This window comes from Alosa pseudoharengus, unplaced genomic scaffold, assembly GCF_046254945.1.
Source record: "Alosa pseudoharengus isolate Yale_2024_CS ecotype anadromous, Long Island Sound unplaced genomic scaffold, YU_APseudo_1.1 YU_APseudo_1.1_scf_18, whole genome shotgun sequence".
NCBI lineage: Eukaryota > Metazoa > Chordata > Actinopteri > Clupeiformes > Clupeidae > Alosa > Alosa pseudoharengus.
Genome location: NW_027468650.1, coordinates 28,488,730 through 28,509,931, shown reverse-complemented (window position 1 = coordinate 28,509,931; position 21,202 = coordinate 28,488,730). Strand labels below are relative to the sequence as shown.

General features: G+C 45.9%; 1 protein-coding gene across 1 annotated transcript in view; it reads right to left on the bottom strand.

The window, feature by feature from the left end:
• Nucleotides 1-903: 903 nt before the first annotated feature.
• LOC143131519 (uncharacterized) overlaps nucleotides 904-21,202 on the bottom strand; it is a 125,678-nt gene continuing 105,379 nt past the window's right edge. Inside the window, exons 31-34 of the mRNA XM_076291165.1 lie at nucleotides 15,402-15,495; nucleotides 14,432-14,502; nucleotides 8,848-8,950; nucleotides 904-1,876 (exon numbers count right to left, since the gene is read on the bottom strand). Of these exons, the coding sequence (XP_076147280.1) occupies nucleotides 1,424-1,876; nucleotides 8,848-8,950; nucleotides 14,432-14,502; nucleotides 15,402-15,495 (721 nt within the window). The 3' untranslated portion in view covers nucleotides 904-1,423. The remainder of the gene's footprint in view (nucleotides 1,877-8,847; nucleotides 8,951-14,431; nucleotides 14,503-15,401; nucleotides 15,496-21,202) is intronic.

The window sequence follows — 21,202 nt, the reverse complement described above, 5'->3', positions numbered from 1 at the left end:
TTCATGGTGCTGAAAAACTCATTATGTGAGCGGTGCGCCATGTTTGATTATTTATGTTTTGCTTGATTTCTAAATAACATCTCCATGGCGATGGGGCTGATTTGTTTATTAATCCACACTCATCCACAAAGAGAAAGGTACAAGGGGAGGAGATCTACTCTGAATACCAACTCTTCCATACACAATCCAGACACGTGTGCACACACACACACACACACACACACAAACACACACACACACACGCACCAAACCCACTATATACAAAACAAATAAAGCCCATGAAATTCCATTACAAATTGGAATGACTTTTTTGGTCCAAACAGGTAAGAAAACGAAAGGAAAAAAAATGGTCGGAGACTTTTGAAAAAAATGATTGCACACTCAGTCATCAACCACCATCATCAGAGGCATTCATTAGTGAGTGGGGGAAGTACAGTAGCTCTTTAAGGGAAGGGTGAGAAATGGCCAAGGCATGCGTGTGTGTGTGTGCTTGCGTGTGTGTGTGTGTGTGTGTGTCTGTGCGCGCGTGTGTGTGTATGTGTGTGTGGACGGGAGACGTGGCGATACAAATGGACGTAAAATAACAATGTGCCATTATCAGCATGCTGGACTGGCGTGGCGGAGTGGGTGCAGAGTGCGTGCCGTCTGTGAGTCATCTCCACTCTTATTTACGAGGGGAATCAGCAGACATAGATGAGAGCTCATTTTCTGGGTGAAATATGTAGCCTCGGGCTGTGCTTGCACACACACACACACACACACGCACACACACACACACGCGCGCACACACACACACACGCGCACACACGCACACACACACACACACACACACACACACACGCACACACACACACACACACACACACACAAACACACCTTACTGACCACTAGCAACAGATGAATTAAAAATATCTCAAAGTGTCTTACTGTGGGAAGGTGAAGCATCACCACGTACAGCAGTGCATACAGCATATGAACTCATAAATACACAAGCACGCACGCACGCACACACATATATATGCACTTACACAAGTAGGCACAGCATTACACGTGAGGTAATGAAAAATAATGATTATTATAAATCAAATGACATTGAACAAAACTGTTTCCACATACATAGACACACACATTTTCTACTATCTCGTAAACCAGTGCATATATCCCTGGTAGTGCTACCCACAGTCTCGTTCCACAGTGACGTAGGTGTATGTGCGTATATGTCTCGGTGGCACCGGCTCTCTCAGTGCAACAACAGCCCCAGGTGCACCTCCCCTCTCTGGGCACAGGTGGCGCTGAAGGTCCCCTGGGGTCAGTGGAGGTAGCAGGTCTGGCCAGCGTGAGCCCAGGAGAGGAGGACATGAGCGGTGGCGTGGGGGTGATGTCACAGGTCAGCAGCGAGTCTTGACCTGGCGCTGCCCCTGGGTTAGATGTGGAGCCGGGTCAGCGTTAGCTTCCGATTGGGTCGCGTCTTGGCGGGGTCAGCTCGGGTCGAGTCGAGCCGGGTCGGTCTCCCCGTCAGCAGAACCCACGGATCCTCCAGCCTCTGGGCCGAGCGCGAGCGTCTCAGCCGGGCGCCCCCTGGGTCCCGCTGCCCCTCGGCCTCCAGGCCGGCGGAGGTGAGACGGACCGCCTCCGTGGCGGAGGAAGAGGAGGAGGTGGAGGGGAGCAGGTGGAGCGCACCATGAGAGAGGCAGCGCTGGAGGCTGGGAGGAGGAGGAGGAGGTGGGTGGAGGTGGTGGTGGTGGTGGCAGTCGGAGGTGGTGGCGTCGGCGGCGCCCGTTCCCTTCAGCAGCTGGAGCTCCAGCTGTTTGCGCCGGGCGCGCTCCCACACCAGCTGTGTGTGCTGCTCGTCCCGCTCCCCACTCAGGGAGCACAGCTGCAGGAGGGTAAACACACAATTACAGCACATTTAGACTCATTAAGAACCGAGTGTGTGTGTGTGTGTGTGTGTGTGTGTGTGTGTGTGTGTGTGTGTGTGTGTGTGTGTGTGTGTGTGTGTGTGTGTGTGTGTGTGTGTGTGTGTGTGTGTGTGTGTGTGTGTGTGTGTGTGTGTGTGTGTGTGTGTGTGTGTACGTACATGTGCCACTAAGCGGTCTGGAGGAGAGGGAAATCTTACGGAGTCGGTGGGTTAGAGAGCAAGTGACATGGAAAGAGAGAGGGAGGAGGAAAGATGGAGAGAAAGAGAAATAGTGAGCGTGTCAGAGAGACGGACACAAAGAGACAGGGAAGGTGGCAGCATGAGTAAGACAGGCGACGGTAACCAACATGGGAGAGAAAACCAAGACAGAGCCAAAAATAAGAACTGCAAACAGTGAGTGACAGAGAATGGTGCCCCTCCCCACCACACACACACATACACACACGCACACACACACACACACACACACACACACACACACACAGGCCTGTGGGTAGAGCAGGTCTAAGCATACACCACTCACACACACAGCCACTCACACACAGCCTCTCCCTGCGCTAATGAAGATTGCAATTGGTGTTTTCTCGCCTCATCGCTTTGCTGATCAACTCCCGACAGCCCGTGGCTGTCTTACGCCTCTCTGAGCAGCTGCTGAAAGGCCACGCACGTGCACACACACACACACACACACACACACACACACACAAACACACAAAAAACACAGAAAAAAATATACACACACCAGGTATATACACCCATACAAGCAGACACATCCATACAAACAAATGCCCAAACACACACACACACACACAAACACACACACACACACACAAACACTCATACAACATTCCATACACACTGGAATAAACAGGTTTGGCATTTAGGTGGCATTAATCGACAGCCATTAGGTGAGCGGATGACGCCCCTCTGGGTCTCTCAGTCTGCGGCGTCACGCTTGAAGCCACGCAAACGTGCGCGCAAGACACGTATAATCTCTCCCCTCCGAGGACGCCTCGCACCGCAGCGCCTCGCTTCACGCAGGCACAGGCGCACAAATGTGCGGAGGCCATATAATGCCATCCTTTCCACATGAAAACAACCAATTTGGGAGATTAGAGCAGTCAATTTAGGCCTCATTTCCACACTTAAGCATGAAACAAAACAAATCAGAGTTTAGTGAGAGAGAGAGAGAGAGAGAGAGAGAGGGAGAGAGAGAGAGAGAGAGAGAGAGAGAGGGAGAGGGAGAGAGAGGGAGAGAGCACCATTAACCTCTGCGCAGGACGAGAAGGAGAAACAGAGGAGAGTTGTACGGGGAGAATCCACGACCATCATCATCATCATCATCATGGAGTGATTGAGTGGCGTAATTAGAGCATGCGTGAGAAGTTCCGTGTTGTAAAGTAATCAGCAGGATGGAAACAAACACAAACCAAACACAACGATGAGCACAAGCAAATAAGCAAACAGGAAGCTCACAGGTGTTTGGCCGTGGCTGGTCCCTGTGGGGGCTAATTAAACCTACGGTGCATATGAGCAAGCCCAGGACAGCATGGACACAGAATAGTGCAGGACTATGTGTGTGTAGGCATGAAAAGGGACATGCTTGCATTTGTTGGTGTATCATGTGTTCTATGCATCTGATAGCCCTTTCAGATTTCTGTTATGTTGCTGATTGGATCATAAACGGCTACAGCAACGAAGAGGAATGACTGATTCTTCTTTATTATTGTGTTACATGTTCCAAATGTAAAGCACTTTGAGCTGCATTCTGTGTATGAAAGGTGCTATACAAATAAGGCTTATTATTCTGACCGACAGAGAACCGTTTCTGTTCGAGAACCAACATTTGAACCGTTTAAAGCATTTCCACCAAACAAAAACTAAGACATAAAAACCAAGATGAAGAAAGAACCAAGAACTGAGAAATAGTTTTTTTTTTTTGCGAATCGGAGTGGGTGTGACATTCTAGCATACAAAGAGAAGCAGGCTGATAGCATGGGTTTTCTCTACCTATTAACCATTGACATGACAAAACTAGTCAACTAGCATTACAGCTGGTGTTAAACACAGCTAAAAAATATTTTTTTACAGGATCACTGTCGTTATCGTTTGTTTATTTATATCATTAACTCTTGTTTACACATGCAACACCCTCTGTTGGTTGTGTTACGTTCAGAACTAGTGGAAATGCTGATTCACTAGATAGCACCAAGGTTCAAAGAATTCTGAGCAAAACCGGTTCAAGAACACGTTGGTCAAAAAACGGCATGAGTGAGAGTTTCGGTTTGTGTGTGTGTGCATACATGTGGCATACAGGTGTGTTGTGTGTGTGTGAGAAAGGGAGTCTCTGTGTGTGTGTGTGTGTGTGTAATGTGTGAGAAAGGGAGTCTCTCTCTCTGTGTGTGTGTGTGTGTGTGTGTGTGTGTGTGTGTGTGTGTGTGTGTGTGAAGTCCTGGGTTTCCCTGGCCTGTTGGACCATCTCCAGATGAGATGTGAGATTCTGGCTCATTGCAGAGAGAGAAACAAGGCTGCAGCCAAAGGCCATAAAACTACAAGCCTGAGAGCTCCAAAACAAACCCCCCAGTGCCTTCCACAGCAGCAAGCGCAGCTCCGAGAGAGAGAGAGAGAGAGAGAGAGAGAGAGAGAGAGAGAGAGAGAGAGAGAGAGTAAAGCACATTTGGATCAAATTGAGAGAGAGAGGGAGAGAGAGAGAGAGAGAGTAAAGCACATTTGGATCAAATTGAGAGAGAGAGGGAGAGAGGGGAAGGTCTTGAGACAGAGTGCATGCCCATATGAAAGAAAGGGTAGGAAGAAAGAAGGAAGGGAGAGTGTAGAAAACCGAAGACAGACAAGGTGGGAGAGACAGATACAGATAGATAGAGAATAGAGGTATAGGATTGGCAGACAGGACTAGCCCCGCTACCTCAGACTTCCGAATCTTTATTGTAAATGAACGTTTTGCATGCAGTTGTTTACTCTGCTACAAGGAAAATACATCGATGTTGTTTAAAACTGAGGTATCAGTGTACCACTGGTATTGTCAATAATCCTCCTCTGTCTATCAGTGTACAAAGCCCACCCATTACCGGATAAGCAGCTGTGGTTGGTGATTCAGTAATGGGAGGACTGCCAGACGGATCTGCTGAGAAAATTCAAATGCGCTCACAATATAGAACAGACATAAAAAGTACAGATGCTAGGAGAGAGACAGAGACAAAGAGGAGAGAGAGAGAGAGAGAGTAAGAGAGAGAGAGTTTCTTCCATATGAGGTGGCTGATAAGTGACCCCGTCAGACAGAAACACACACTCAGTCTGGGAAGGCAGGGCAGGGGTCTGGCAGGCCATAGCATAGTCATAACATACCAACACTTCCACAAAACCCTCTAGCCCTACACACACACACGTGCACACAAACACGCACGCAGGCACGCACACCCACACAGGCACGCACACACACACACACACACGCGCACACACACACACACACGCACACACTCTCACACACACACACAGGTCCCTGTGTGTGTCCCACACAGGCTTGATGCCGCTCTTGGTCACCTCTACGCATCCCCAGTGATGTCATTAACAGCCCAGTCAGGGCCAAGCAAGGCAGACATCACACACACATGAACACCGAATCGGAGTAAAGTGGATTGTGTGTCTCTCTGTGTGTGTGTGTGTGTTGTGTGACTGGATTTGTGAGTTTACGTAAGTGTCTAGATATGTGTGCGTGCATGTCTAGATATGTGTGAGTATCTGTGTGTGTGTCTCTGTGTGTGAAGTTTTCATATAATCCGAACTCATCTGGCCCACTCCATGCTTTCCCATGTGGCGTAGCAGCCAGTGTGGGGGTCGGGGAAATGAGACCAGGCCAGACGAGACGAGACGAGACAAGACGAGACGAGACGAGACGGGAACGGCGTTCGTCTGCCCCTGCTCTGGAGCAGCTTCTAATTACAAACAGGAGCACGAGAGACGCTCATCAGCTATCAGGATACGTCTGGAAGCTGCTTCCACATGGAACCCCCACCCCCCCCCCACACACACACACAGACAGGCACATACACACACACACACACAACTTACTCCCCTCCTCTGATGATGTCAGCGGCTGGTTGGCGTGAGAAAAAGAGAGCCGTGTGCTTCGGAGGACGTTGTAATGTTCCTTGTGTCAAGACTTAATTTGAGAGATGACTAATGAGATTTTCCATTATTAACAAAGGGGCCTGGCCAGAGGTCAGCTGACTGGGCCGCGTATGGTCCAAGCCAGGCAGCAGCGCTGATCTGGGGCGGAGGAGGCCGTCATTCAAGACTCAATTTGGTTTAGGTGGGGTGATGTTTGCCCCTCTGCCTCACCTTACACACACAAACACACACACACACACACACACACACACACACACTGGATGGTCCCCCTTCCTCAACACACACACACACACACCTTAATTAGTACCAGAACTCCTCCCACACTGAATTCACACAATGATTAAAATAAATAAAACATAAAGACGTGAGTGTCCTGTGTCCTGTCATAGCTGAGAAATACATTTATAATAAACACTGAAAAATGTCATTAAGGAAGCCTATCCATCATCTGGCTACAGAAGCTATATGATGAGATAAGCTGTCTGTTTTTAATAGCAATCAATATCAATTCATTCTACAGATAATATCTCTCTTTCTCTCGCTCTCTCTCTCCAGTCTCTAATTTAATTCTGACAATAATCACCACAGGTATTGAGATGCACGTCCTCTCTGCAGGCCTTCACAAAAGAGAATCCTAATCAATGAAAACCAGAAAAATCAAGCATCATTTCATCCTTCGTTTCCAACCGGGAGGAGAGAGAGAGAGAGAGAGAGAGAGAGAGAGAGAGAGAACCAGGAGTGTATTCAATCTATCTCATTCCATTCATAAAACGGCGTGAATTATACCCTGTTACGAGCGGCCGTGGCAGAAATTAGAAATCAAATCCTGTCTGACTTTAGTCCCGTCCAACAATCTATGCAGATTAGACAGGGCCAATTTAGCCCCGGCTGCCGCGCTCATTTCCCCCACTATTACGCTGGAATGAAGTAAGACATTCCATTATTATTTAGACGGGCACGACAGCCGAGCAGGGAAGTTGCTGGAAATTACCTTGAGCTTTTTCTTTTTTTCCCCTTTCTTTCCTCCACCCCCAACACCCCCATCTCGATCCTTGCCTGAGTTAGTCATTATTTCAAACATCTTAGTTTGAATCGATATCTGTAATGATTTATTCGTTTGATTAAGAGGAGACTCCATCTGTAGGTGTCAAGTCATTACCGCCACCAGCAGTGATGAGAATATTCAACCCCTCCACCCGCCCACTCTCTCTCTCTCTCTTGCTCTCTCTCTCTCTCTCTCTCTTTCTTCTCACTTCCTGTTTGGCCTTTTAAAGACATGCACTCAGCCCCTAGGAGCTGTCTTAGCAACAACAGCACATCATTCATTTCCAGTGAATTTCCACAGCTCAGAATATACTACACCTATAATCAAAGATGTAGCCTTAACAGTATGCATGGTCTGTAAAACAACTAGACGTGCACCATACATATCACAATGTTTTGAAGTTCCAATGGGTCTTGACACTCAAATGTTGCAACTGAGCCAGGAGAGGCCTGGTAGCAATGGCCTCCGTCTTTCCACATGAGTGCACTGGAGTGCTGGACTTCATCATCAGGGACGAGAGAGAAAGAGAGAGAGAGAGAGAGAGAGAGAGAGAAGCAGAGAGAGAGGCTCGCCATGTCTCTAGGAGAACACCTGGTTGCCACTGCCTCTGAGACAACACAGAGTCAATCAGTCACACCACACTGACCAGTGTAATCGGCAGTGCTGGCTTTTCTAATGGTAAACGTGGACACACAGCGACACGAGATCGCAAACACAAACTCAAACACAGACACACACCCAACACGCTCAGATGGTTTTGATCTGCTTCACTGACAAATGTTTGTCGATGAGCGTTTTCTTGTTTGAGGGGGATGGAGGCCCGACACTGTTTGCTGCAGATATGCTTCCTGAGAAGCCTGCATCTCGGATTTGCTTTGACCATTTCCCGGCAAGGTGTTCTAGCGCAGCACGCCCCGCAGATAAACAGTGGCGCCCCTTGTTTGCTTTGGTGCTCTGAGGGGTTTTCGGCCACGTCGTTTTCTTCCTCCTCCATCACAGCAGGCCATATCCCAGAGCTGTCATACATAAACAGGCAACATATCCTCTCCCTCTGCCAATTTCATGAGGAGAAAAAATAATAATTTGCCAGGAAAACGTCACCCTTTTCTGAAGATAAAATTTTGTTTCTTTTTGCCTTTTATCTGCCGAGGTGAAATAGCGTTTTTTTTTTTTTTTTTGGAGTGTGTTTGATGTCAGGGACTTAAAAGCGTGTTCATAGTTTTGAATCAAACAGGAGGCACAGCATCACAGAGGATTGTATTTGTGGTTTGAGGACACAGAAGATCTCCAAAAGAGCCTTGCGCTTTAGATGCTATAGTCAGAAAGCACACAGATTTCAGAGCCATTAGTCATAAAGAGTACTCCATGACTGTTTACTCCAAACTGGAAAATGCAGATAAGAGGAAGAGGCTCAACAGGGCATCTCCAAGACTGACACAATGACTCGCAATGACTATCTCATTACACGCAAATGTCAATGGTGTTTCAGTTTTCCACTTCTTAAGATCAGCAGGAGAAAAAAAAAAAATACAGAATGTTGCAAATTTATATTTGGATTGGAAGAAGGAATTGGACTGCATGTTTATAGTTAATGTGCCATACTTCAACTGAAATCGTAATACATGAAATGATGAGACAAAAACAATCAATTGGCTTGAAATGTCTAAACAAACAAAATCCAAAAAAAGTCACAAAAAACATGATAAAAACACGAGCCACCTAACCTCCTCGATCTTACCTGCTTGTTCAGATGAAGGATGCTGTCCATGTTGGATCGGAGATTTTCTTGCATGTCATTGAGTTTGTTTAGGTTGTTGGTGACCAGATTCTCCTTCTCAATCCTTTGGAATTAAAAGAGAGAGAAACGGAGAAGGTGAGCAGTGGAAGAAAGCGTGTATGTATAAGAACAGGCATTTTGGGAACTTTGGGAGAGATTTTAATGGGCTTATAAACATACTTAACAGTCTATCTATTTGATAGAAACTCAAAATAACGATGTAACCTTGTTTACTAAATAATCGCATTTAGGAGAAAGACCATCAGTATGTCTTCTTAAAGCTACCAACTTATTATACCAAAATGTGGACACAGAATGAAAAAACACATTAAATAAGGAAAATCCCAGATGATAACGAGGAACACAATAAATTCTTCAAAGGATTTACTGTCCATTATAATGCTTTAAAAATGACAAACGCTCTGACTAATGTCTGCAGATCTTTTAGGAAACGAGAGAGGTCCATTTAATTAACGATGTATAGCGTAATGGCGCACAGTACCCAGCCTTCTCTGGGAGACTTCTAAACAGCCCATTTTATGCCCAGATGAGCTTGTCCAGTTAGAATATGGCATTAGTGTGCAACTTTCTAAATACTTTTTCCTTAAATCTTAAGGCTTCTGCCATTGGTTCTCTGACTTTATCGCCTATTAAACTACTTCTGATGTTAATTTTCTTGTAAAAGAGAGACTGGAGTCGTTTCTCTAATCTGTAGAAAAAGTAATGGATGGAAGGAACTCCATCATGCGTGAGTTTCACATTCATTTGGGACCTAATGAATTCCATTTCCCCCACACAAATTTTCTTCCCTACTAGCAATGACCACTCTTTATCCCATCTAAAAAAAAAAAACAACTCAGAAAAAAAAGACTAAGACAGAGTTAAGATGCTAGAAGCCCATTATGAAGATTTACATAAAAAAAAGATTCTACCTGAAAAGTCATGGCAATTAATTTGAGAAATAACGCGCTCTGTAATTTTTGGTAGACAGTTCCATATAAATCAATAAAATAATAGAGGGGAAAAAATAAATAAATACATAGAGGGCCGGACAAACAGTCCATCAATTGAGAATTACAGTAACATAGTGGAGCAGCCAAAAGCCTCTAGTATTATGAGGTCCATGGGGCTATGCAGTAATGGCCCAGGAATGACTCTCCTCAGTTCTGAGTCTCCATCACCAAGGACAGAGATTGCACGTCTACAAGAATTTCAGCAGAAAGAAAAAGTGAAGGAAGAGGAGAAAAAATACATATAATTTACAGAAAAGATTTAGTAGATCAGCAAAGGCACAATCTGTTCCAAAGGTTTCCATCGGCCAAATAACTCATATCTGTGGGCCCTTCAGCCAGACAGGATTTGTCTTTGTTGTTGAGTAATATGAAGTTTCAAGCCGTTAAGTGCTAATTGTGTCCTCGGTGCTTTCCAGTCGGCTGGCTCTGGGGCTGAGAGGGTGAGCACACCCTCTTGCTGATGTCAAACGCAGCTGGAGGTTTGATCCCTTTATTAGGACAGCAAAATAGCAAAATACCTTTGCAGCCAAACGCTGCATTGTCCTCCTTTCTTTGCATGCCAGACATTCATAAACTGGGCCGAGCTCCGAGCTCCCACGAATCCCTGTGCCCCATCACGCTCAATGGGCTCTTAATCGAAAACATGTCATCCACGGTCGAGGGAGAGAGATAGAGAGGGATTGAGAGATGGATATATACAGTATTTGCACACACACACACACACACACAGGGAACATGGGGGAGATAACCAAAAGATAACCAGAAACAGAACAATAATGGCTTGGCCATAACATGCTAATGCTAGGCCTTGTCCAAGGCCAGAGCAGCAGAATGTCTGTAAATCCACTCGGAGCGCCCCAAACACAGCCCCAACACAGCCACCGAGTCCCACTGGGAGTCTGGCTTTAAGATAGCAGATCTGTTCTGCATACAGTACATGCTAAAGCACTCCAGCGTCCAGCTGATGGCCAGGGTCAAGGGGGTGGGATGGAAGGGGGCTGAGGATTGAGAGAGTGACAGAGAGAGGGGGGTACAGAGTGAACAAGAAAAAGAGACAGAGACATCATAAAAAGTGTGACAGAGAGGAAAACCATGGTAGTACATCAACACTCTGTGTTGCACTCCTCCAAACAGCTGGTGTCTCGCTTGCTCGTTTATCACACTGAGGCCTCTCCACTCTGACCGCCCTGCGTGCCTCTCCTTCCCAGCCGCCCAATCAACGTGGCCTATAATTTCTCTAATTAGCCCAAGGTTTGTTGACAACTTGACTGGATTACGAGTGGCGGGGGCCCTTCCGCGGTCTTCCACTGGGTTTCTTCGCTGTGTTTACAGTAATCCGCCGTTGTAAGCACCCCGCCGCCTGCTAATTAAGAGCAGATAATTGTGGCTTGATTTAACGACCTTGTCAGGGATGGGGCTGACAAATTGCAAGGCAATGTGGCCTCCAGAAGCCGTGATGTTGCCTCACACACACACATAAACACACACACGTGTCATATCTCGTCTTTGGTCCCTAGAGCCGAACAGCGCGGTCGCAGCTTCTGTCGCGTCAGAGCGAGCCTCGGGCTTAAATCATCTGGCCGCGTCCCGTCTCAACTCGGATGGCGGACGAGCGAGAGCTAAAAAACACCCCACAGCAAAGGAGCTGACACTTTAAGTGAGTGGTAGGACTGGCGCTAACTAGCATCCTCCGGCTGGCACAGACACCACCATGCTGCTCTGTGTGCTAACTATGGTGCTGAGGGGAAGGATATATGATCTGGTTTGCTGTTGGGAAAACATGCCTGTTAAGTCTTTAACAGGCCCCGGCTTGCTAATCCGCACTATTTGTCTGCTTTCTGTGTATCCTTGTGTTGAAAGAATTTACACTGGCTCTTCATTTCTTTAGATCTCATGTATATGGAGTAATTCCACAGAGTCCATACGTCTGTTGGACTCTGCCGAGCCTTCACCCATTGCCCCTGAACCGTGCATTAATAATGCATACATTCCCTCCAATAAAAGTGCCGATTATGAGCTAATTTTAGCAGCTAATTCAGGGATGCGCTCCGAGACAGGAGCTTTCATTTGTGCGGATATCAAAATTGGATGAATATGGATGTATATAGCCTGACAACAGGAACTCTATAGGAGCCTTTTATAAGGCATAATGATACGGCTCGTCATGGCCGTGATTACTGTCGCCCTGTTATGGGCAGGAAGACAGGCAAGATGAGAAATCTTTTCAAAAGAAATTGCATAATGATATTACGTTGATGTATGAGTCAGATTGGGGTGGGGGGTGGTGAGACCGTGAAAATAATATGACTTATAATATGACTTATCTATGCTTACATATCTCACAAGATTTTAAAAGAAAAAAGAAAGCAAGAAAGAAAGAGAGAAAAAAGAGAAATTAAGAAAGAAATAAAGAATGAAGAAAAAAAAAACTCAGGCAATGAAAATGATACGTAATGATAATCAACAGAAGATCATACAACTCCAAATGGAAGATGTGTGTGTGTGTGTGTGTGTGAGAGAGAGAGACACACACACAATGGAGACAGGTAGATTCCACAGCAGCCCTTATTGCAATTTGGACGAGTCATATTCAGCCCATGCTAATCTAATCACCACATCTATATGAAGAGAATTTCTCCCCTCAATTATTAGAATAGACAAAGAAGGGTGAATGTGGAGGGGTGGTGGTGGTGGGGTTTGCTATTCATCTTGCTGTCATGCCGTAATACTATCATTAAAATGACTGACAGCTTTAAAAAGCATTTGAAACCAATAGGAGTCAAAACAAATGAGCGCCGGCTGAAAACAAACTCTGGTGTTTCATTAGGAATGCGCAGATGCCTGGGAGTCCGGCCTTAATGAAGAGAGAAGGGGGGCAGAGGGCAGGGGAGTGGTGGGGGAAGGGGGGGGGGCAAGTGTGTGTGTGTGTGTGTGTGTATGAGTGTGTGTGTATGAGTGTGTGTGTGTGTGTGGGGGGGGGGGGGTTGTTGGGGTATTGGACTGGGAGGGTCAGTGCTTTAGGCAGGTACTGGGCTGCGGCGGCCAGGCCTTTGATGTTTTACTCTCCTAATGAAACTAATAGATAGGCCAGTGCTGATGAATCTCCCCTGACAGCAGCTGGGAAGTATTAGTTTTTTTTAAGCGTTCCCTGGGATGGGCGCGCGTGTATTATGCATGAGTATGACATGCACCACACCGCATTAAAACTCATGGAGCCCGCTGGTCCAGGACGCCTGCTTTCCTTTAAGGACATGATATCATTGCCTGTTCGAAGGGCTAATTAGTCTGTGCACTGAACCCAGAAGAAATCCTCTGTTTGAAAATAATCACGCTTAAGAAATTCTCAGATGCTCGTGCACACCCAATATGCCCCTTGTGAAACCGGACTTGAGCTCGAAGAAAAGAGACGCATACTGGACAAAGGTCCAGTCGGCCGATGTAAAAATCATAGCATGGAAATAGCTCTGAACATGAATGACCTGGGGCTAGACGCACAAGCAAACAAAAACATAATCTTTTAGATCTTTTGTGCAACTTTTAACAAGACTGAGCACAACATTTTCAAGAGAGCAACTTCACTAATAGGTTGATTTGTCATATGTGGCACTAAGCCGCTTTCAATCAAATTTAATTGGCTGACAGTGCTCTGATGCTCTGGTGGAGCCTGGACGAAAGGCACCAAATACGTCTCTTCCTCCAGCGTCCCTGGAGGCCATACTGTTAGCCAGGTCCTCATCTTCCTACACGCACGGCTCTTGGTCAGCCGCATGACCGAACAGGCCGCTGCATACTGCCTTCACTCAGACGGTGCTGATGAGTCCCACATCCAGCTATTAAATGCGACTTATGTGTAACTACAGCACTGAATGGAAGCGAGTCAACATGTAGCCATCATGCACCGATAATATCAAATTGGTTAGGGTGTTGCTGATGCATCTGAAGAACACATTTAAAGCTTGTAAAAAAAAAAAAATAGTTGGATAGACACCACCAACCAGCAAAGTTTGCGCAGGTAAGAATGAAGTTAAGCTACTGCCTACAGGTTTTCTTTTGGTGAAGCAGAGGCAAGGATGTACAACCACCTAGTCAGAGCTTTTTTCCAGCTATTCTGTCTTTCAGGACCAAAGATACTTAATCTGGTGGCAAGATTGTTGTTTTGCCTCAAGTGAGTAGTCTTTCAGTAAGCTCTCCTCAATCACTGCACTTGACAACGCTGAAGCATACTATTACAATATAAATATATGTGCACTTAACCTGCATGTGGAGGAGATAATACATGGCAAGAGCTGGCCATATATCCTTAACACATGAGAGTGTTGTATAACTAAATATGTTGTACTGTGCATAGTTAAATAAGGTAGCACATCTAACAGCTTCAGAGAACATAATATACTGAAGTGTATAAAGTGAGAGAATGTACTTGTCTGCATTCAGCCCACCATAAGTGTGCGAGAGAGTGTGGATGAATATGCACGAACCCTGCCACATGGACCTGTGGGGCTCATGAGTGTGCAGAGAGAGTGTGTACTTACTCCTCGGCCTCCAGCTGACCTTGCAGTTGATTAAGAAGGGCCTGTTGATTATCCGAGTGGTAGTGGATGGCCTGAGTGATGGAGGGAGGAAAGTTCATTAATGCTCAGTGCATTAACAGTGATGAAGTGCTATGGGAGGCCAATGAACCTTCTTTCCACAGATCCCACCACCACAGATGAAAGTGTGATGGGGATCTGGGGTGGGGTGGGGTGGGGGGGGATTGGGGAACCGCATGGTACCACACATACACACACTCACACTCACACAAACACACATACACCTTTATCATAAACAAGCTGACCAGCTAGAGATGAAATTGCAGTCAACCCATCAGATGGCCAAATAATGTCAGTAAATTTCTCTGTTCTGTATCATTGCAGAAGCTTGATATACTGTTTTTTGATGTGAAGTAGATCTTGAATCTCAAAACAAATAGCAGTACTTCACTGAGCATTTGGGAAAACAGGACACTGATTAATTCTATAGCTAAGGGCATATAGAGACTTGGTTGGACCCCATTATTGCCTCCAAAGGTGTCTTCAGAACTAGGACAGGAAAATAAACAGGGGTTATTGTGTAGAGCAGTGTTTCTCAAAGTGTCGTCCGCAAGCTATCCCAAGTGGTCCGCGAGCAGACATGGTAAAATATAATATAGATGGGTTGGTTACAATATTGAACCAACTTGTATGTAAATCCAAACAGTTCTGCTACACTGCTTATGTAAGCTACACCAGTTTAAATCATATGAATCCTCTGAAACAATAAGCAAGGTGCAAAGACAATAAGCAAGGTGGTTCAGTGAGTAGGCCTATTGTGTAATATAGTATTGAAGTAGGTCTACTGTTTTTTTTTTAGCTAGGTGGTCCAATCGGTAAAGTGGTCCTTGGTCTGAAGATGAGAGACACACTGGTGTAGAGAGTCAAATGATGGTGGTCAGTTTGCTGCAGCACGGGTGCCTTAATTTCTCACCTTTAAATGCTCCAGCTCTCGCTCCTGCTCATAAGACGCTGCTTGCAAGGTCTTTAGCTCAGCCTCTAGAGCTTCTCGACTCGCCTGCTGATTACTGAAGGACAGAGAGAGAGAGAGAGAGAGAGAGAGAGAGAAATGAGACAGAGAAAGAATGAGAAAGAAAGGGAAAAAAGGAGAGAGGGATTGCGAATAGACAGAGTTTGTAATAGACAGAGAAAGTGCGAGAAATGCAGAGGGAAAGAGAGATAGAGAGTAAGAGACAGAGAAGGGGAGAAGAGAGAGCAAGACCGAAAGGAGGGGGTGTGAATGAAGACGGGAGTGCGTGGGGAGGATAGAGAGGGAGAGAGAGAGAGAGAGAGAGAGAGAGAGAGAGAGAGAGAGAGAGAGAGAGAGAGAGAGAGTACAGGATGTTTTGACGAGTCTGATACTGTATAATTTTAATGATGTCATTTAAATGACATGATACTTTATGATGTTTAATGAGCGACACAGTCTGACCCCCACCAAGCAGAAGACGAAGAGAGCAAAACTTTATTCATTTATGAAACGACCACGCTGCCCGCACAAAATGGGTCATCTACTGAGGCCTGTTAGCTCGAGCAAGATTGCCAAACAGATTTGCTGTCATACACAACTCCAAGTTCGGCCCCAAATGAGCAAAATTGCTGCATGAGGACTAACTAGCAAATTTATTGGTTTTCGTATTTTGATGTCAACCACATAAAGTTTTAGATGAATAGGATCTGTCATGATCAAAACATCTAACTAGGGCCAGACTACAGAGAAGAAGAACACGCTAACATTTACTGATGCTATACACAACATTTAGAAGGATTCAATTTTGTTTAAAAACAGACATATGGAATCATAATATAAACTATAGTGATTTAAATGTGAGTAACATAAAAGAAACAGGGTTGTGAGGTTGTAAGGGTGTGGGGATGACTGGTCGGCGATTGTGCTTGTCTTCACGTGCAGGAAACCTTGACCTGTCTGTGCAGATGAGCACTAAATCAGTTTAATTGAGTCTCCCAAGGAGAGTGGGAGATCGCATGTCCGCCAGTGACCAGCCTTCTAAGTCATCCGACCCCGCTTGCCTTGCTCATTACCCCCATTATGGAGGCTCAAGATACAATTAAAGTAGGGAGCGCGCCTTTCCAGTAAATTGCCAATCACGCTTCCCGATTCTTACAAACAATTGCGCTTCACGAAAACACGGGCGCTTCTGCCCAGAGTCAGGGGTGAGGAAGCTTTTGTCTGCAGCGGTCGTCCCAGTGATTTGAGCCGACAGCTCAGTGACGCTAACGCAACTGCACTCCCCACCCCGTTCAACCTCCAAACCCCCCCCCCCCCCCCCCCCACAGGCAACTGACTATTAAAACTTGACAGTTTTAATGAAACATCACTGGTGAATATAAAGGGGCAGGCTCGAGTTTGGGCCTAGAGGATGCCTGATAACCCCAGTCTGGTATCCGGGCCCTATCATTGCCTGTCAAAACTGCGACACTGTTTCAGGATTTTGTGTCTCTGCATGTTAGTGTGTCTGTGTGTATACATGTATATGTGTTCCTCTATGTCTCTGTGAGTGCGTGCCTGCTCTTTTTGAAGTGTTTGCATTTGTGTGCATATGTGAGTGGATTTGCGATTTTTTTGTGCGAGTGTATATAAGCGCTATACAGTATGTGTGTGTGTGTGTGTGTGTGTGTGAATGGGAGTGTTAGCACCAGGTCGTCAGCTAAGCCTGTCACTCTTGGGGCTTGGTGCTGTGAGCATCAGAGCTGAATTAAAAGCCTGCGAGTGGGAACGCAGACTGCTGACACACACCACTCTGACCTACTTTATTTGCTGCTAAATTAACACAGCTTGATAGCGTGCTTCTCTTCACCTCAAACTTAGTCAAGCTACGTCAGGTGCTGGAGTACTTGTCTATCGCGTGTGTGCGTGTGTGTGGATACAGTGTCACGTACGCTCTAAGCAACTCCAATAGCACTTTCAATACTCACACCCAGAAGGCCCAGCCACACAAAATGCACACAGTATGTTGGCACAGTAGTAAATACATCATAAACTCAGTTCTACTCTCATTGGCTGCTTGCGATGTCAATCACAGGAGCACATGACGTGTTTGAGTCAAAAGTTCAAATGTTTGTTCAAATGTTCAAACGAATTGTCAGCCAGCCAACATGAAAAGTCGCCAGCTGTTTACCTCACACAAGATGCTGGAGACTTGCAGATAGGTTTTCTCCTAAAGCAACATCAAAATCACTACATGTTGTATTATGTGCAATGGCAGCATATGATTGTGAATGCAAATAAGGAAATTAGTAATTATGGGCATATATGGCATTTAGCCTACAGCGTATCGATTCAGCAGCCTGCCAAGACCAACCATCCCCTGCATAATGCCTTCTCACAGAGGAGTCCATCTGTATCACCTGCAGACTCAAATGTGGCGTTCATGATGTGGAAACGAATCCATTCATTAGCACAGTCCAGCTAGCAGCTCAGTTAGCACCTGGGCCACATTAGCATAGCTTGTTCTCGTGTGAAAGAAATGATGATAAAATAGAAAATGAGGAATGAGAAGAAAAAAAATGGAAATGAAGTTAAGGAGACAGAAGGATGGACACACACACACACACACACACATACACGCGCATACATACACTCACTAGCATATGCAGACATACACACACACTTTTCTTATTCTCATGGGTGTAATTATCTTCAGTAGCCAAGCGGTGGCTATCTGTGTGCTGTCCTCTCCTCTCAGGAAGTGGAGGCGGCAGCAGGCGGCAGAGCAGCGGACAAGCTCTTGTCTCCAATCAGCCGCAGATAAGGTGATTATGTTTTACATCGGCCCGCACTGGGGATTTCTTCATCATGCAAAGCAGTCCAGGTGACACGCCGACACAGAGTGAGTGAGCGCCAGAGTGTGTGTGTGTGTGAGTGTGTGAGTGTGACTGTCAATGAGGGAGAGAAAAAGAACACTAGTGAGAATGTGTGTGTGTGTGTGTGTATATGTGTATGTGAGACAGACAGAGAGAGAGAGAGAGAGAGAGAGAGAGAGAGAGAGAGAGAGAGAGAGAGGAGAACAGCAGCTGATAAAACAGCAAGGTCTCATGTTCTGATAAGAGCAAATGCAGCTCAGGCAGGCAGCCATCTTATAGTGTGCCACCTTTTCAGCCACTCCACTGCACACTACGAGAGAGAGAGAGAAATAGAGAGAGAGAGAGAGAGAGAGAGAGAGAGAGAGAGAGAGAGAGAGAGAGAGAGGAGAGAGAGAGAGAGAGAGAGAGAGAAAGACGACCATGGGAGACGGGGACATCATTACAACAGGAGTATCCATCACTGAAGGAACATCACCACTCATATGTAAAACAATACCGAACACCATTCCAACACAAAGGGACTTTTGATTTTATTGCCTTTGACTTGAATGTAGTGACTTATTGACTTTTATTTGACATGAGCTGGAGTGCAGACCCCAGATTACTCAACAAATGCCTTTGTGTATTGTGCCACGCTGAAAACTATCCCCGCGCCAACTGTCTTGCTGTTTGGTCGGGAGCGACGCCGACTTGTTTGTCGATGCAACATTTGTTCTGAATAAGGCGGCCACAGATGTGGGCTGACTTTGGTGTCAGCAGCGTTTACTGTCGGCAGACATGTGCGCTGTCACAGACGCCACTTCCTGCCTGTAACTCAACGACAACATCGGGCCGTCTCCAGCCTGTGTGTCAATGCTCCGCCCGCACCAGCACCACCACCAATCAAAAACCACCTCCTCAAACTAAGAAAACATTAAAGCCCATTGCCAGACATGTAAACACATGTGTGACAGTATAGAACGCATGTAATTATTGGCATACGATAATAAATTATAATCTGAGGATGCTGATGGAAGACAAAAGCAAGTGCAGTAGCATGGAGTAGATAGATAGATAGATAGATAGATAGATAGATAGATAGATACTTTATTGATCCCCAGGGAAAATTCAAGGTCTCAGCAGCATACAGACAACACAAACACATTCTTTAACAGCAGAAAGAGTAATTAAAAGTATATAATATAAAAAACACAACTAAGCAATAAGGACAGTAGAAGATAAAGAATATGCTAAATATACTAAAATACAAATTATACTAACTAACACTTAATCTAAATCAATTCTAAAACCAGTATCCACATAGTGGTGATAAATCAATCAGAGGCGCTTGCAATGACTGAGGCAGGGACTGAGCCTGTGATTCTCTGTGCATAGTAAGGTATGGTAAGGTGCTCTAAGGTGCTCTGTGTGAATGAGTGTCATGGTGGTAGTGCAATGGTGATAGTGGTAGTGGTGGTCATGGTAATGAGTAGAGGCCGTTAAACCATTGCGGAACATACGTTATTACGACATACTGGAACGTGATGAAATGCTGAAAGAGGCCTCCAATCAAATGAAAAAAGTCAAAAAGATTTCCATTTCCCTCTTTGTGTTTACTTATTACACGGTTACAAAAGAGGTAATTGCCATATGGGGAAAGCACTAACCTTTTCCAAAACATTGGCATTTAAGTAATTACAGACGATAAAGTGTGACTGTGTGCAGATGCTTTCCGTGTGAATATTTGTGGATGTCTACGCACGGGTCGTTGAACGGGAGAGAATTCCTGAGGAGTCATTTTCTCCCTCCTCGGTAGAAGAAAGATGGGAAAAAGATGGGAAAGGTCATGGATAATTGTATGTCAGCTCTCCCCGTCATTCTTGACGCGGACGAGGTTGACGGCACGAGATGGAAAATGTAACGCTGCCACGACCTACTCTACAGGTGTACACCTAACACACGCGCTCCGCCATTTCCTGCCATTAAAAAAAGGAAATCTGGATGCGTTTTTGACCTGAGATATGAAACAGCTGGCTTGATCTTTCGTGGCAAGGGACAGCGAGACACTGGCGACAGCCAGGAGATCTCTGGCACTAAGACGGAAGATAAGCGGTGGAATCCATTATCTGCCCTGTGTAAATTTGACCCCCACACTTCCTTGCCTTCCTAGTGGCCAAATATGTACCCCCCCCCCCCTGTTCAGCCCCGTAATGGCCATTCTGCGTCCCCATTTACCCCATAGCGGTCCAGATCACAGGACAGATATCCCTGCACTTGGGCTCTGGGGAAGCAGAGCTCCAGGAAGAGAGGCGAGAGTGGGGGGCAGAGATATGGAGGAAGGGGAGAAAGAGAGAAGATGAAGTATAAATCAGAGAGAGAGAGAGAGAGAGAGAGAGAGAGAGAAAGAGAGAGAGAAAGAGAAAGAATGAGGACGTTTTGTGAAACAAAGACAAAGTAAGAAGAGGACAGACAAAGGGGCAGAGAGAGAAAGAGAGAAAGAGAGAGAGAGGGGGGGCAAAAAAGGAGTTAGAGAAAAAAAGAAAGGAGAGGGAAGGGCAATGGAAGAGAGCGGGGAAGAGAGAAAGTGCCAGCCCAACCACAGGGGCTCTGGGGGCCTTTGTGTGCGCGCCCTTGAGTGTCTCAATGAGACGATGAGTGTGGGAGCAGAGCTTCCAGATATGCTTAAAGAAAACCTTGCTTTTGATTTGGCGAAGAAGGGGGCCAGATATACACTATCGACCTGGAGATACAGTATTGACAAGAAAGATCCAAAGAACAATGACTGAACAGCTCTCGACGCGCACCATTGTGGCATCAGGACTGGACGTATTTACGATAAAACTACACAGGAATGGAACTGGGATTCGGCCAATGCCTGGGGGGGGGGGGTCTGAAAGGAGACTTGCTCTATGATATAGCCTACTTGGGTGC